At 38.8% G+C, this 13,112-nt stretch overlaps 1 protein-coding gene across 2 annotated transcripts in view; it reads left to right on the top strand.

The window, feature by feature from the left end:
- The window catches only part of TMLHE (trimethyllysine hydroxylase, epsilon), a 61,139-nt gene extending 53,534 nt beyond the window's left edge, over positions 1-7,605 (top strand). For both annotated transcript variants that reach the window (XM_045537942.1, XM_045537943.1), the window contains 3 exons: positions 719-955; positions 5,253-5,391; positions 6,083-7,605. In XM_045537942.1, coding sequence (XP_045393898.1) covers positions 719-955; positions 5,253-5,391; positions 6,083-6,214 — 508 coding nt within the window. In that variant the 3' untranslated portion in view covers positions 6,215-7,605. The remainder of the gene's footprint in view (positions 1-718; positions 956-5,252; positions 5,392-6,082) is intronic.
- Positions 7,606-13,112: the final 5,507 nt, after the last annotated feature.

The following is a 13,112-nucleotide window of genomic DNA, read 5'->3' as shown; positions in this document are numbered from 1 at the left end:
ACTCCATGGTGTTTTTTTTCATCTCGCTTCCCACCAGTCCATCTTCCACACTAGCACCATAATCAACTCTTTAAAATGTTAATATGACCATAGAGTTTCACAGTTTAAAATCATTCTGTGCTTCTCGGTGCTATGCCAGTAGGAACTTCTTCTTCTCTTCCTTAAATATACTTTGTTGTTTCACATTGGTATCTTTGGTTATGCTTTTTCTCTGCCTGGAATGCCTTTTCCTCACCTCAATCTCATTCCAGTCTAATTCTTGCTGATTCTTTAAGACTAGCAAAGCCATTTCCATTCTCCAAAACATTTCTTTATACAACACTCTGCTAGAACAGATTATTCCTTTATTTGTGGCCCCACTATATCTCATATACAACTTTATAGTACCTATTATATATTTTATTAGTACTTATTTGTTTCATCTCCTCTTACTAGACTATAAGGTTCTTTAAAACAGAGACTGTATCTTATTCATTCCTGTATTCCCAGGGCCCAGCATGTACAGGCTTCAATATGTGTTTGATATGTTTAGAAGAATTCTTTAGTGACATTAATATTTCAATACAAAAAAAGTACAAGTGGATATGAGGGAAAAGCAATTAGGAAATAAGATTTATTTCATCATGCAAAGAAAATGACACAAGTAGATTCAGTAATCATTTTATATATAATTTTCTAGAATTTCTCCACTGAACAGAGTTTTCTTTTCCTTCCTTAGTGTTCAGGTGTTTCACTGTCTTAAGCATGAAGGAACAGGTGGCAGGACACTGCTAGTAGATGGATTCTATGCAGCAGAACAGGTACTTCAAAAGGCACCTGAGGAATTTGAACTCCTTAGCAAAGTGCCTTTGAAGCATGAATATATTGAAAATGTTGGAGATTGTCACAACCACATGATTGGGGTTGGCCCAGTCTTAAATATCTACCCATGGAATAAAGAGCTGTATTTGATCAGGTGAGTACCAAAGAACTATCCTCCATTGTAATGTATTTACCAAATATTAGCCTTCTAATGTAATGAAAATCTCTAAGATCCTTAGATATGCCACATTTTAATCTTGCTACTGTATAGTTTTCTATTATAGAATAATTTATATTCTTCTTATAATTCTCATGGAATAATAGGCCAACAGCCAAAGGATACTATATTTTGGAGGGGGCAGATATTAGAGGTAGTATTTTTAAAATGAAAACACCATTAAAATGAAAAACAGTTATTAAATTATCCTCAGTGAACAAACAGCTAGGGTACCCAAAGGCATGATAACAGCAACATTTATGTCTGTAGCTCAGATTTATGCAAAACTCTTGACCAGTGCATTCAATTGCCTACTGGATACCATGAAACTCATTGTCTCCACTCATTTTAAGCCTGCTCTTCCACTTGTTTCCCTAATTTCACTGAATGGCACCACCTTCCATCAAGTTTCCCAAGCCATAAACCAAAAGTCATTTTTCGATTTTCCCTCTCCCTCACACTACACAACCAATCCTATCAACTGTACCTCCTAAATTTTTCTCAAACCATCCCCGGATTTCTATCTGCAGTGCCACTTCTTTCAGTGAGACCACTCTCTTCTGTACCATTGCTAAACCTTTAATTCATGTCCTTGTTTCCACCATGAGCCCCCTTCTATTCATTTTCCATGTGCAGCTAGAGCATCTTTCTAAAATCCAAGTTTTATCTTGTTGCTCTTCTGTTAAGATCCTTCTAAGTCTCCTCAGTGCCTTTCATGACTTACAAGGTTCTGCATGATCTGATTCATTCTTACTCTGTAAAAAGTTGGTTTTATGAACAAGCATACACAGGAATTAAGATCATTTTTCTGCTCTGTGTTATAAACAATGAGTTAAAGTATTAGGGAGACCTGATTTCAAAACCTCTCTGCTACTTATAAACTCTATAGCAGGTTCAACCTATCTAAGTTTCAGGCGCCTTACATGTAAAAGGAGGCTAATAACACCTTCCCTTCAGGGATGATGAAAGTAGTGAATGAAATAATATGTGTGCAAGTGCCTAATATAGCACTGGAGGTTTCTGGAAGCGACAATGGGTGTCGAGACCTTGGTGAAGACTATGCTTCCTCACTCTGTTCTCCCTCCAGGCATGGCTCCTCGAGGAAGGACTATTGCATTCTTTCATTTGATTCTCACAGTAGCCTTGTGAGATCAGCTAAGCGGGTGTTTATTATGCTCATGTTATATATGAGAAAAGTAGGAATATTGGTTCTTATTGTGCCATGTACTATCTAGCACTAATGAATACCGTCTGATGTCCAAAAAGGGCACCATTGGATATTTGTTTCTCTTTTTAAAAATTTTTAATATTATATTTCATTTAACCCCATATATCCAAAATATTATCATTTCTGTATATATCCAATTTAAGCATTACTGGACTATTTTACAATCTTTTCTTATTCCAAGCCTTCAAAATCCAATGTGAGTTTTACACTTATAGCACATTCCAAATGGAAATGTGCTATAAGTGTATTTCTCTTTGAAAAGAGATATTTCTCTTGGAAAAGAGATATTTCTCTTGGAAAGAGTATCTTTGGCAGTATTTATTGAAGCTGAGCATACACATACCTTATGACCCAGAAATTCCATACTTAAGTTTATATCAAACAGAAATGAATATATATGTTGATCAAAGGCACGTAATAGGATGTTCATAGCAGCATTATTTGTAACAGTTCCAAACTGGAAACTACTCAAATGTCCATCAACAGTAGAATGGATAAATAAATTGCAGTGTGGTCACACAATCAAATTCTATATAGCACCAAGGATGAATAAATTACTGCTAGACAATGATGAATCTCCTAAACATAATATTTTATATATATATATATTTTTTTTTGAGACAGAGTCTCGCTCTTTTGCCCTGGCCAAAGTGCTGTGGCATCAGCCTAGCTCACAACAACCTCACACTCCTGGGTTCAAGTGATCCTCCTGCCTCAGTCTCCTGAGTATCTGGAACTACAGGCATGCACCACCATGTCCGGCTAATTTTTTCTTTTCTTTTTTTTTTTTTTTTGAGACAGAGTCTCACTCTGTTGCCCGGGCTAGAGTGAGTGCCGTGGCATCAGCCTAGCTCACAGCAACCTCAAACTCCTGGGCTCGAATGATCCTCCTGCCTCAGCCTCCCGAGTAGCTGGGACTACAGGCATGTGCCACCATGCCCAGCTAATTTTTTCTAGATATATATATGTTTTTAGCTGTCCATATAATTTCTTTTTCTATTTTTAGTAGAGACGGGGTCTTGCTCTTGCTCAGGCTGGTCTCGAACTCCTGAGCTCAAACAATCTGCCCGCCTCGGCCTCCCAGAGTGCTAGGATTACAGGCATGAGCCACCGCGCCTGGCCCATAGTATTTATTATTAAATGAAAGAAGCCAGCCACAAATGAGTACATACTGTGTAATTCCATTTATTTAAAGTTTTATATAAACAGGCAAAACCAATCTTTGGTGATAGAAGTCAAGATGGTATTTACCCTCAGCTTGGGGGAAAGAGCGTGACTAGAAAGGGGCCCAAGGGCAGGTTCTGGGGTTCTGGTGCTGGCGATATGGATGTGATCACATCACAAAAATTCTTCAAGCTTATGATTTGCTTTATACATACAGAAAATTACCTTCAGTAAATTAATAGAATTTTTTAAAATTCAGGATATTATGGGGTACAAACATTTTGGTTACATGTAATGCATCTGCCTTGCCCAAGGCAGGGCTACAAGGGTGTCCTTCCCTCATACAGTGTGCTCCACTTCCGTTACTTGTGGGTTTACGGCCCCCACCTGACCGGCACTGCAAGAGTATTACTACCGTGTCAACCAACACCTTAGTGTTGGTCAGTTAGTACCAATTTGATGGTGAGTACATGTAGTGCATGTTTTTCCATCCTTGTGATACCTCACTTCGAAGGATGAGCTCAATCTCTATCCAGAGTAATATAAGAGGTGCTAGTTCACGATTGTTTTTTGTAGTTGAGTAGTATTCCATGGTATACGTATACCACAAATTAAAAAGCTTCTGCACAGCCAAGGAAACTATCATTAGAGCGAATAGACAACCTTCAGAATGGGAGAAAATATTTGCTTTCTACACATCTGAGAAATTAACTTCAGTAAAAAGTTAATTTGCCGCAGGCAAAACAGAAATCTGTTATCTTAGCCAAGGCTTTTCAGTGGCTTCCCGTAGTACTCAGAATAAAATCCAAAGTCTTTACCATGGCCTGCATGACTATACACACATGATATGGCCCCCGGATACCTCCTCTACATCATTTCTTCCACCATTATTCCCCTTGCTTACTCAGCTCCAACCACATGGCCTTCTTGCTGTTATGCAAACACAGTAAAACTCCATTCCACCCCAAGACTTTGTACTTGCTGTTCCCTCTGCCTGGAACACTCTTCCCTCAGCTTGTCACATTGTTAGTTTCTTATCATGTAGGAACCAGCTCAAATGTCGCTTCTTCAAAAAGTCCTTCACTCAACACTCCATCTGAAGTAGATTTCCCAGTGACTCTTTATCATATAGCAGTATTATTTTTCATAGCATCTGTAACTAGCTGAAATTATTTTGTTTATTTTATGCATTTTTTACTTGTTCATTGTCTATATTCCTCAATAGAATGTAAACTCCACTAAGACTGAGATCATGTCTGCTATATTTATTCATCATTTTATATTTAATGCCTGACACGCTGCCTAGCACGTAGCCGGTGCTCATATAAATGTTAGGGTTGAATGAATGAATGAAGATCCCTGGGCGAGGTGCCTTCTAGGTTATAGCTGGGATATCTCCCACAAAGAAAGACACTTGAGAAAGTATCAGCCATCCTGTTAAAAAGAAAGCTTTGTTAGTACAACCTCTCTTCTCTTGTCCACTTCAGCTTGCTGAGGAGAAAGCTCAGAGCTTTCCCCAGTGGTCCCATGAACTTTGGCCAATAAGGATTTACTCTATGCAAAGTGCTTTAGATAAAACATCTCACCCTAGATTTGGAGAAACCAAGTGGAACTTAACTTCTGTCCCCGACCCCCAGATTCTCCAAAGAAAAACAAAATATGGTTAACAGCCAGTGGAGTTCCTCTCTCCAATCTTATATTCCTGAGAGAACATTGACTTATTGTTGCTTCATCTCTGGGAACAGTAGTGAATATAGGGAAAGCCTTATATAAAATTGTTCAATAAACAACAGATGTCTTTAACCTGTGTTTGAGATCTTTCTTCTCATTTTTCCATGTTAGGTACAACAACTATGACCGGGCTATCATCAATACCGTACCTTATGATGTCGTCCATCGTTGGTATATAGCACATCGGACTCTAACAGTAGAGTTGAGGAGACCTGAGAATGAGTTTTGGGTCAAACTAAAGCCTGGCAGGGTGGGTCCTAAACTCTAAAGATGTCAAGTAAGCTCGTTATACTGAATCAGTTGAAGAACGGGTACTCATTTAATATGTGAGTCACAGTATCAATATGTTGGACAGGAAAAAGAGAAAAGAGTCCTGGGTGTTGGCCCTGGTCCTGCCACTCACTCGCTGAATGACCTGGAAGCAGGCCCCACCCCATCTCTAGGCATCAGTGACTCTATTTATATGATGAGGGGGTTTAACTAGATGATTCCTAAGGGTCCTTCCAGCTTAAGGAATCCATTTTCTTAAATCTTGATATTTCCACTGGATGAAGAACATTTTCAGCTTAGCATAAAACATAATGAAATGGTTTACCCTTTGAGAAAGTATAGAATAAGAAGTAAAGAGAAAGAAAAGAAAAAGAAAGAAACCAACTACCTGATTTGCTTTGCTAAGAGAACATTTACTCAGGAGACAGAAGCACCTTGAGTGCAGGGCCTATTACCTACTATTGCCTTTGTAACTTCCATTTAGCCTACTACAGGGCTATACACGTCTTAGTTTCCAAAAGTCCGTTTAATTTCAAAAGAAAAATGCCTCATTCAATGTAACCAGAGAACAACCTAAAGCTTTTCTTTTAAATGATCTCTTCTGATTTAGGTTCCTTTGGTCTGCCCTTCTTCTGATGATGTTTTTTGTCTCTCTCTTTGCCCATTCACAGGTCCTATTTATTGACAACTGGCGTGTCCTACACGGCAGGGAATGCTTCACTGGCTACCGCCAACTCTGTGGCTGCTATTTAACAAGAGATGATGTATTAAACACTGCTCGTCTCTTGGGGCTTCAGGCTTAAAACTGACAGCATCAGGATTATGAATACACCTGGCACCGTCGCTACCAGAATTTCGTATCAGTAGGATAATATTGTGTCAAAACCTACTTCAGATTGTCTCCTTACCCCATCCCGCAAAACAGAAGCTACCTCTTTCTTTAGTAGGGGAAACTTGTTAAAGAGTGGGGCTCTGAGTTATCTGATGTCAGCCCATCTAAGTGTGGTAGCTCTCTTCCCCAAGTGATAACATGGGCCCACATGTTTTTTAAAGCTTTTGATATAATTTTGGTCAATCTACTTTAGAATTATAATCTCCATATAAATAGGAAAGCAATAATAGTCACAAGGTAAAAATTTTTTTCAACTAGATCAGTTAGAAAGAAATGCAGTGTAGAAATAACAAAATCTTGATAAAGCAGCAATTTGCAAAATTTCTGATCTTAGGACACCTGAACACTCTTAAAAGTTACTGAGGTTCCCTAAGGAGTTCTTGAGTGTGGGATCTTTCTATTGATACTAATTATATCAGATATTAAGACTGAGAAATGCTTAAAACTCAAGAACACAGAATCACACATTCCTCAGCCACCAGAGAGATGACAACATCACATATCATGTAGCCTCTGGAAAAGTCCTCTGTATACTCATGAGATAATGAGAATGAAAAAGTAAATATCATCTTAGTGTTATAAAAAATAATTTTTAACCCACAGACCCACTAAAAGGGCCTCAGGGACCCCTCCAGATGTCTACAGACCATACTTTGAAAAACCCATGGGCTAGAGGATACCTCGGAACAGTACAGTCCTTTACATAGGCCTGTGGATTGAAGGGTTTAGCTTGAAACCCTAGATTTTTCTCTATAGTCTAATAGAGCTCCAGACATTGTAGGAATTGCTTGGCAGCACAAGCTCAGCGATAAGGTGGGATCTGAGTTCAAATACAGTGCTTTATTTTCTGAGAAGTGTTATCTCCATCCAAATCATCCCTCAAAGAGTTAAATTAGGAAGTCACAACAGCTCCTGTTGAACAGACTCATCAGTTTGGTAATTCTGTGAGAGATAATTGCAGAAAGTTTTTAGAGACTTGTGAGTTTCCATGTTTCCGTGTACACATACACACACACACGTGCGCATGCGTGTGCGCATGTACACACACACACACACACACACACACACACACACACACCAAGAGAGAGTAAACAGGGTTGTTTTGTAAGATTGTTCAGGGAATTCAGCATGGTAGATGATGTGCCTCCAGAGAACTGGAAATTACCATCCAAGTTTGTATTTTGGCAATTCGCTGGCATTTAGGATGTAATCTGTTTTCTTCCACTTCTGCTGGTCTTTTTTTCTCTCTCTCTTAAAATATTATACATGATATTTGCCAAGAATTGACTGGATCAAATTGAATATCGTGCTTTTTTTATTTTTTAACTGGCTTCTTTTATGTATGGGGGAGGGGTGGTATGAGGCTTCTTTTCCCACAGCTTTCATTGGAAGTGAAGCTGTACAATAACCACATTGACCACTGTAGAATGATGAAAGAGAATCTAGGCTAGGATGCACACAATAGAAAAAAAACAAAGCATTATTAGTGATGATAGGAGTCACCAAACAAAGCAAATTCAGTATTCTGACAGAGAATAGAGCCTAATCTGACGTTTTCAGGGAGTCCCTAGGTCACGTTTGGTAGTCTATGCAGTATTTTATTGACCCATCCAGTGCTCCAAAATGTGTTCTCAAAATATTTCTGTATTTTATCTGCACTATATAGGAATTTGGGGGGATCTTCCATGAAATTTGTTTTCCTCTTAGGTCAAAGGATTGAGAATTAAATTTATTATCAAAGCATATAACCTTTAGCAATCATAACAGAAGTAACAACATTTTACCATGCAATATTTTCTCTCTACTATTATGCACTCCTCATGATATGCACAATTAGTTTTTATGAGGACATTTACCTTTCTTGAAATTTTGTGTAAATTAGCCTTGAAAATTATACCATAACTGAGGTCAACACTTATTTATGACAAGTAAAGGGCATCCTCATGGCCCTGGAAAGATGAGGACAAAAAATAAATAAATAAATAAATAAAATCAATTTTCCCCCATCCCCCTTTCCCCCTTTACCTTCTGCCTCTCCTGGAACCTTGATTCATTACTTATTTCACCCTCCTTTTCCTAAATTTTCCATCAATCCTTCTCAACAGTGTACTCCCTTCAGTACATTGAAGAAAGAGAAAAGGGAATTAGTGCGGACTATGGTACATTGAAAATTTTCTATGTGAGATGCTTCTTTTTTCACATCTCTTCCAGGTGTCCCTGATCATATAAGCATGGGTCTGTGTCTACCAAGCTCACTATAGAGTCACTTTTACCTTTTGCTATGGTGGGATGGGATCAATAGGGTCAGGCCACAGCACCTGACACAGTGTCTTACAAATAGTCCATGACAGAGATTTGTTGGAAGAAGAATAAATGAATGAGTCCTTTTCAAACAAACTCACCAGAAATTACCACATTCTCTGTAAGTATGTCCTTTTGTGTTTGGCAGTTCACTGACACTGAATTTTGTTCACCTTCATCTAGAGTGAACAACCATCCCTGTGTGCCTGGGACTGAGGGGTTTTCAGGGCTGGAGAACTCTCCATTTTAAAACTAGGACAGTCCCACACAAACAAGGACTGTTTGTTGGTCACCCTGCCATCTTGCTGCTAGCTATGTCTTTTTCTTTAGCTGCCATCACTGGTTCCCATTTCTTTCGAAGCGTTTGTAGATCACAGACTGTGTAGTCCATGAAGAAGAGGAAAAAAAGATGTACGAACCATGGTGTGCTGTGGTGGTTCCCACAGTAGGGTCCCCAGACCAGCATCATTTGAGAGTTTCTCAGAAATCCAAAATTTCAAGTCCTATCCCACACCTACTAAATCAGAAACTCTGGGTGTGGGAACCAGCAGTTTGCTTCATCAAGGCTCCAGGGGATTCTAATGCACTCCAAAGTTGGAGAACCACTGACAGGAAGAGCCCTGTTGCTGAGTTCTAGGCCCATTTCTAGGCCCACTGACTCACTAAATGACTTGAGGCATCTTCTGCTCCTATTTTGAGCTTCAGCTTGCTCTTCTGTGAAATGAAAGCATCTAAAGGCTCTGCCACTCTGTAGTTGTGTGACTTTGGTCATTTTGTTTGAGTTTTCATTGCTTAAGTTTCTTCATACGGGTATGGCAAAGGAAATACCTACCTCACAGGGTTTTCAAGCAACTTCCTGATTGTTAAATAAGATGTTTGCAGCACATATTGATGACTAACAATAATAGCTAACTCTTAAATAGTGCTTTATATGTGCTCGACATTGTTCTAAGTGCTTTTTATTCCCACAACAATCCTATCCCCATTTTGCAAACTAAAAAAAAAATAGAGGCAAGGAAAGACTAAGTGGCTTGCCCAAGGTCACACTGCTAAATAAGTGTCAGAGTTTGGCTTCATCCCAGAGATGCAAGGATGGTTCAACACACACAAATCTATAAATGTAATCCACCACACAAATAGAAGTAAAAACAAAGACCATATGATCCTCTCAATAGATGCAGAAAAAGCCTTTGAAAAAAATTCAGCCCCCTTTTATGATAAGAACACTTAACAAAAGAGGCATAGATGGGACTTGACTTCAAAATGATAAAAGCCATATTTGACAAACCCACACCCAACATCATACTGAATGGGGAAAAATTGAAAGAATTCCCACTTAAAACTGGAACTAGACAATGTTGCCCTCTATCACCACTTGTACTCAACATAGTGCTGGAAGTCCTAATCAGAGCAATCAGGCAAGAGAAGCAAAACAAGGACATCCAAATGGGGGCAGAAGAGGTCAAACTTTCACTCTTGGCTGATGATATGATTGTATATCTAGAAAACCCCAAAGATTCTACCATGGACTGTTGGAATTGATAAACGAATTCAGCAAAATCTCAGGTTACAAAATCAATGTACACAAATCAGTACCATCCACATACGCCAACAACAGTCAACCTGAGAACCAAATCAAAGACTCCACACCCTTCACGATAGCAACAAAGAAAAAAAATACCTAGGAATACATTTAACTAAGGAGGTGAAAGACCTCTACAGGGAGAACTACAAAACACTGAGGAAGGAAAAATCAGAGGACATAAACAGGTGGAAAACCATATCATGCTCATGGGTCAGGAGAATCAACATTGTTAAAGTGTCTATACTACCCAAAGTGATCTACAGATTCAATGCAATCCCTATTAAAATACCAACATCATTTTTCGCAGATCTAGAACAAATAATTATATGATTTGTATGGAACCAGAGAAGACCCCGTATAGCCAAAGCAATCTTAAGCAAAAAGAACCAATTGGGAGGCATTAATTTACCAGACTTCAAGCTATACGACAAGGTTATAGTCACCAAAACAGCATAGTAGTGGCAAAAGAACAGAGACATAGACCAATGGAACACAACTGAGAACAGAACTGAGATATAAAACCATCCTCATATTGCTATCTGATCTTTGACAAAGCAGACAAAAACATACACTGCGGAAAAGAATCCCCATTCAATAAATGGTGCTGAGAAAAATTGGATAGCCACATGTAGAAGACTGAAACAGGATCTGCACCTCTCACCTCTCAGAAAAATCAACTCATGGTGAATAACATACTTAAACCTAAGGCATGAAACTATAAGAATTCTAGAAGAAAATGTTGGAAAAACTCTTACAGACATTGACCTAGGGGAAGAATTTATGAAAAAGACCCCAAAGGCAATCACAGCAGCAACAAAAATAAATACATGGGACCTGATCAAATTAAAAAGCTTCTGCATGACAAGGAAACTATCACTAGAGCAAATAGACAACCTACAGAATGGGAGAAAATATTCACATGTTGCACATTGGATAAAGGGCTGATAACTAGAATCTATATAGAACTCAGGAAAATCAGCCATAAAAAAATCAAACAACAGCATTAAAAAGTGGGCAAAGGACATGAACAGAAACTCTTCAAGAGAAGACAGACTAATGGCCAACAAACACATGAAGAAATGCTCAACATCTCTAATCATCAGGGAAATGCAAATCAAAACCACAATGAGATATCACTTATCTGCAGTGAGAATGGCCATTATCAAAAAGTCCCAAAACAATAAACTTTGGCACGGATGCGGAGAGATAGGAACACTCATACACTGCTGGTGGGACTGCAAACTAGTGCAACCTCTGTGGAAAGCAATATGGAGATACCTCAAAGAGATACAAGTAGATCTACCATTTGATCCAGCAATCCCATTACTGGGCATCTACCCAAAAGAGCAAAAGACATTGTATAAAAAAGACATCTGCACTCGAATGTTTATAGCAGCACAATTCACAATTGCAAAGATGCGTAAACAACCCAAGTGCCCATCAATACATGAGTGGATTAATAAAATATGGTATATGTATACCATGGAGTACTATTCAGCTATAAGAAACAATGGTGATATAGCACCTCCTGTATTTTCCTGGATAGAGCTGGAACCCATTCTACTAAGTGAAGTATCCCAAGAATGGAAAAATAAGCACCACATGTACTCACCATCAAATTGGTTTTAACTGATCAACACCTAAGTGCACATATAGGAATAACATTCATTGGGCAATGGGCAAAAAGGAGAGGAGAGGAGGGAATGGGTATATACATACATAATGAGTGCAATGAGCACCATCTCGAGGATGGACACATTTGAAGCTCTGACTTGGGGGGAAAGCAGGGGGGCAAGGGCATTATACATAACCTAAACATTTGTACCCCCATAATATGCTGAAATAAAAAAAATAAAAGATAATGAACACACACAGGAAAACACACACACACACACACACACACACACACACACACACAAAATGAGATATCACTTAACTCCAGTGAGAATGGCCTTCATCAAAAAGTCCCAAAACAACGAATGCTGGCATGGATGTGGAGAGACACGAATACTCATACAGTGCTGGTGGGAATACAAACTAGTACAACCTCTGTGGAAAGCAATATGGAGATACCTCAAAGAGATACAAGTAGAACTACCATTGGACCCAGCAATTCCATTACTGGGCATCTACCCAAAGGAAAAAAAGACATTCTATAGAAAAGACATCTGCACTCAAATGTTTATAGTACCACAAGCCACAATTGCAAACATGTGGAAACAACCCAAGTGCCTATCTACAGTGAAGCTCCTCACCAAGTTCACTGTTTCTACTCAAGCTTCAGAAATGCTTTCTGCAATATGGAGATACCTCAAAGAGATACAAGTAGAATGACCATGTGATCCAGCAATCCCATTACTGGGCATCTACCCAAAAGAACAAAAGACATTCTATAAAAAAGACATCTGCACTCAAATGTTTATAGCAGCACAATTCACAATTGCAAAGATATGGAAAGAACCCAAGTGCCCACCAATACATGAGTGGATTAATAAAATGTGGTATATGTATACCATGGAGTTCTATTCAGCTATAAGAAACAGTGGTGATATAGCACCTCTTGTGTTTTCCTGGATAGAGCTGGAACCCCTTCTACTAAGTGAAGTATCACAAGAATGCACAAACAAGCACCACATGTACTCACCATCAAATTGGTACTAACCACTCAACACTTATGTGCACATATAGTAATAACATTCATCGGGTGTTGGACAGGTGGGAGGGGGAAGGAGGGAATGGGTATATTCATACCTAATGGGTGTGGTGCACACCATCTGGTGGATGGATACACTTGAAGCTCTGACTCAGGTGGGGCAAAGGCAATATATGTAACCTAAACATGTGTACACCCATAATATGCTGAAATTAAAAAAAAAAAAAAACAAAAAAAAACCAAGAGTTTGGACTAGGACCCCGAAAATAT

The sequence above is a fragment of the Lemur catta genome, chromosome X (assembly GCF_020740605.2).
Source record: "Lemur catta isolate mLemCat1 chromosome X, mLemCat1.pri, whole genome shotgun sequence".
Classification (NCBI taxonomy): Eukaryota; Metazoa; Chordata; class Mammalia; order Primates; family Lemuridae; genus Lemur; species Lemur catta.
Note: the sequence above shows the minus strand (reverse complement) of the source record. Positions and strands in the feature narration are given on the sequence as shown.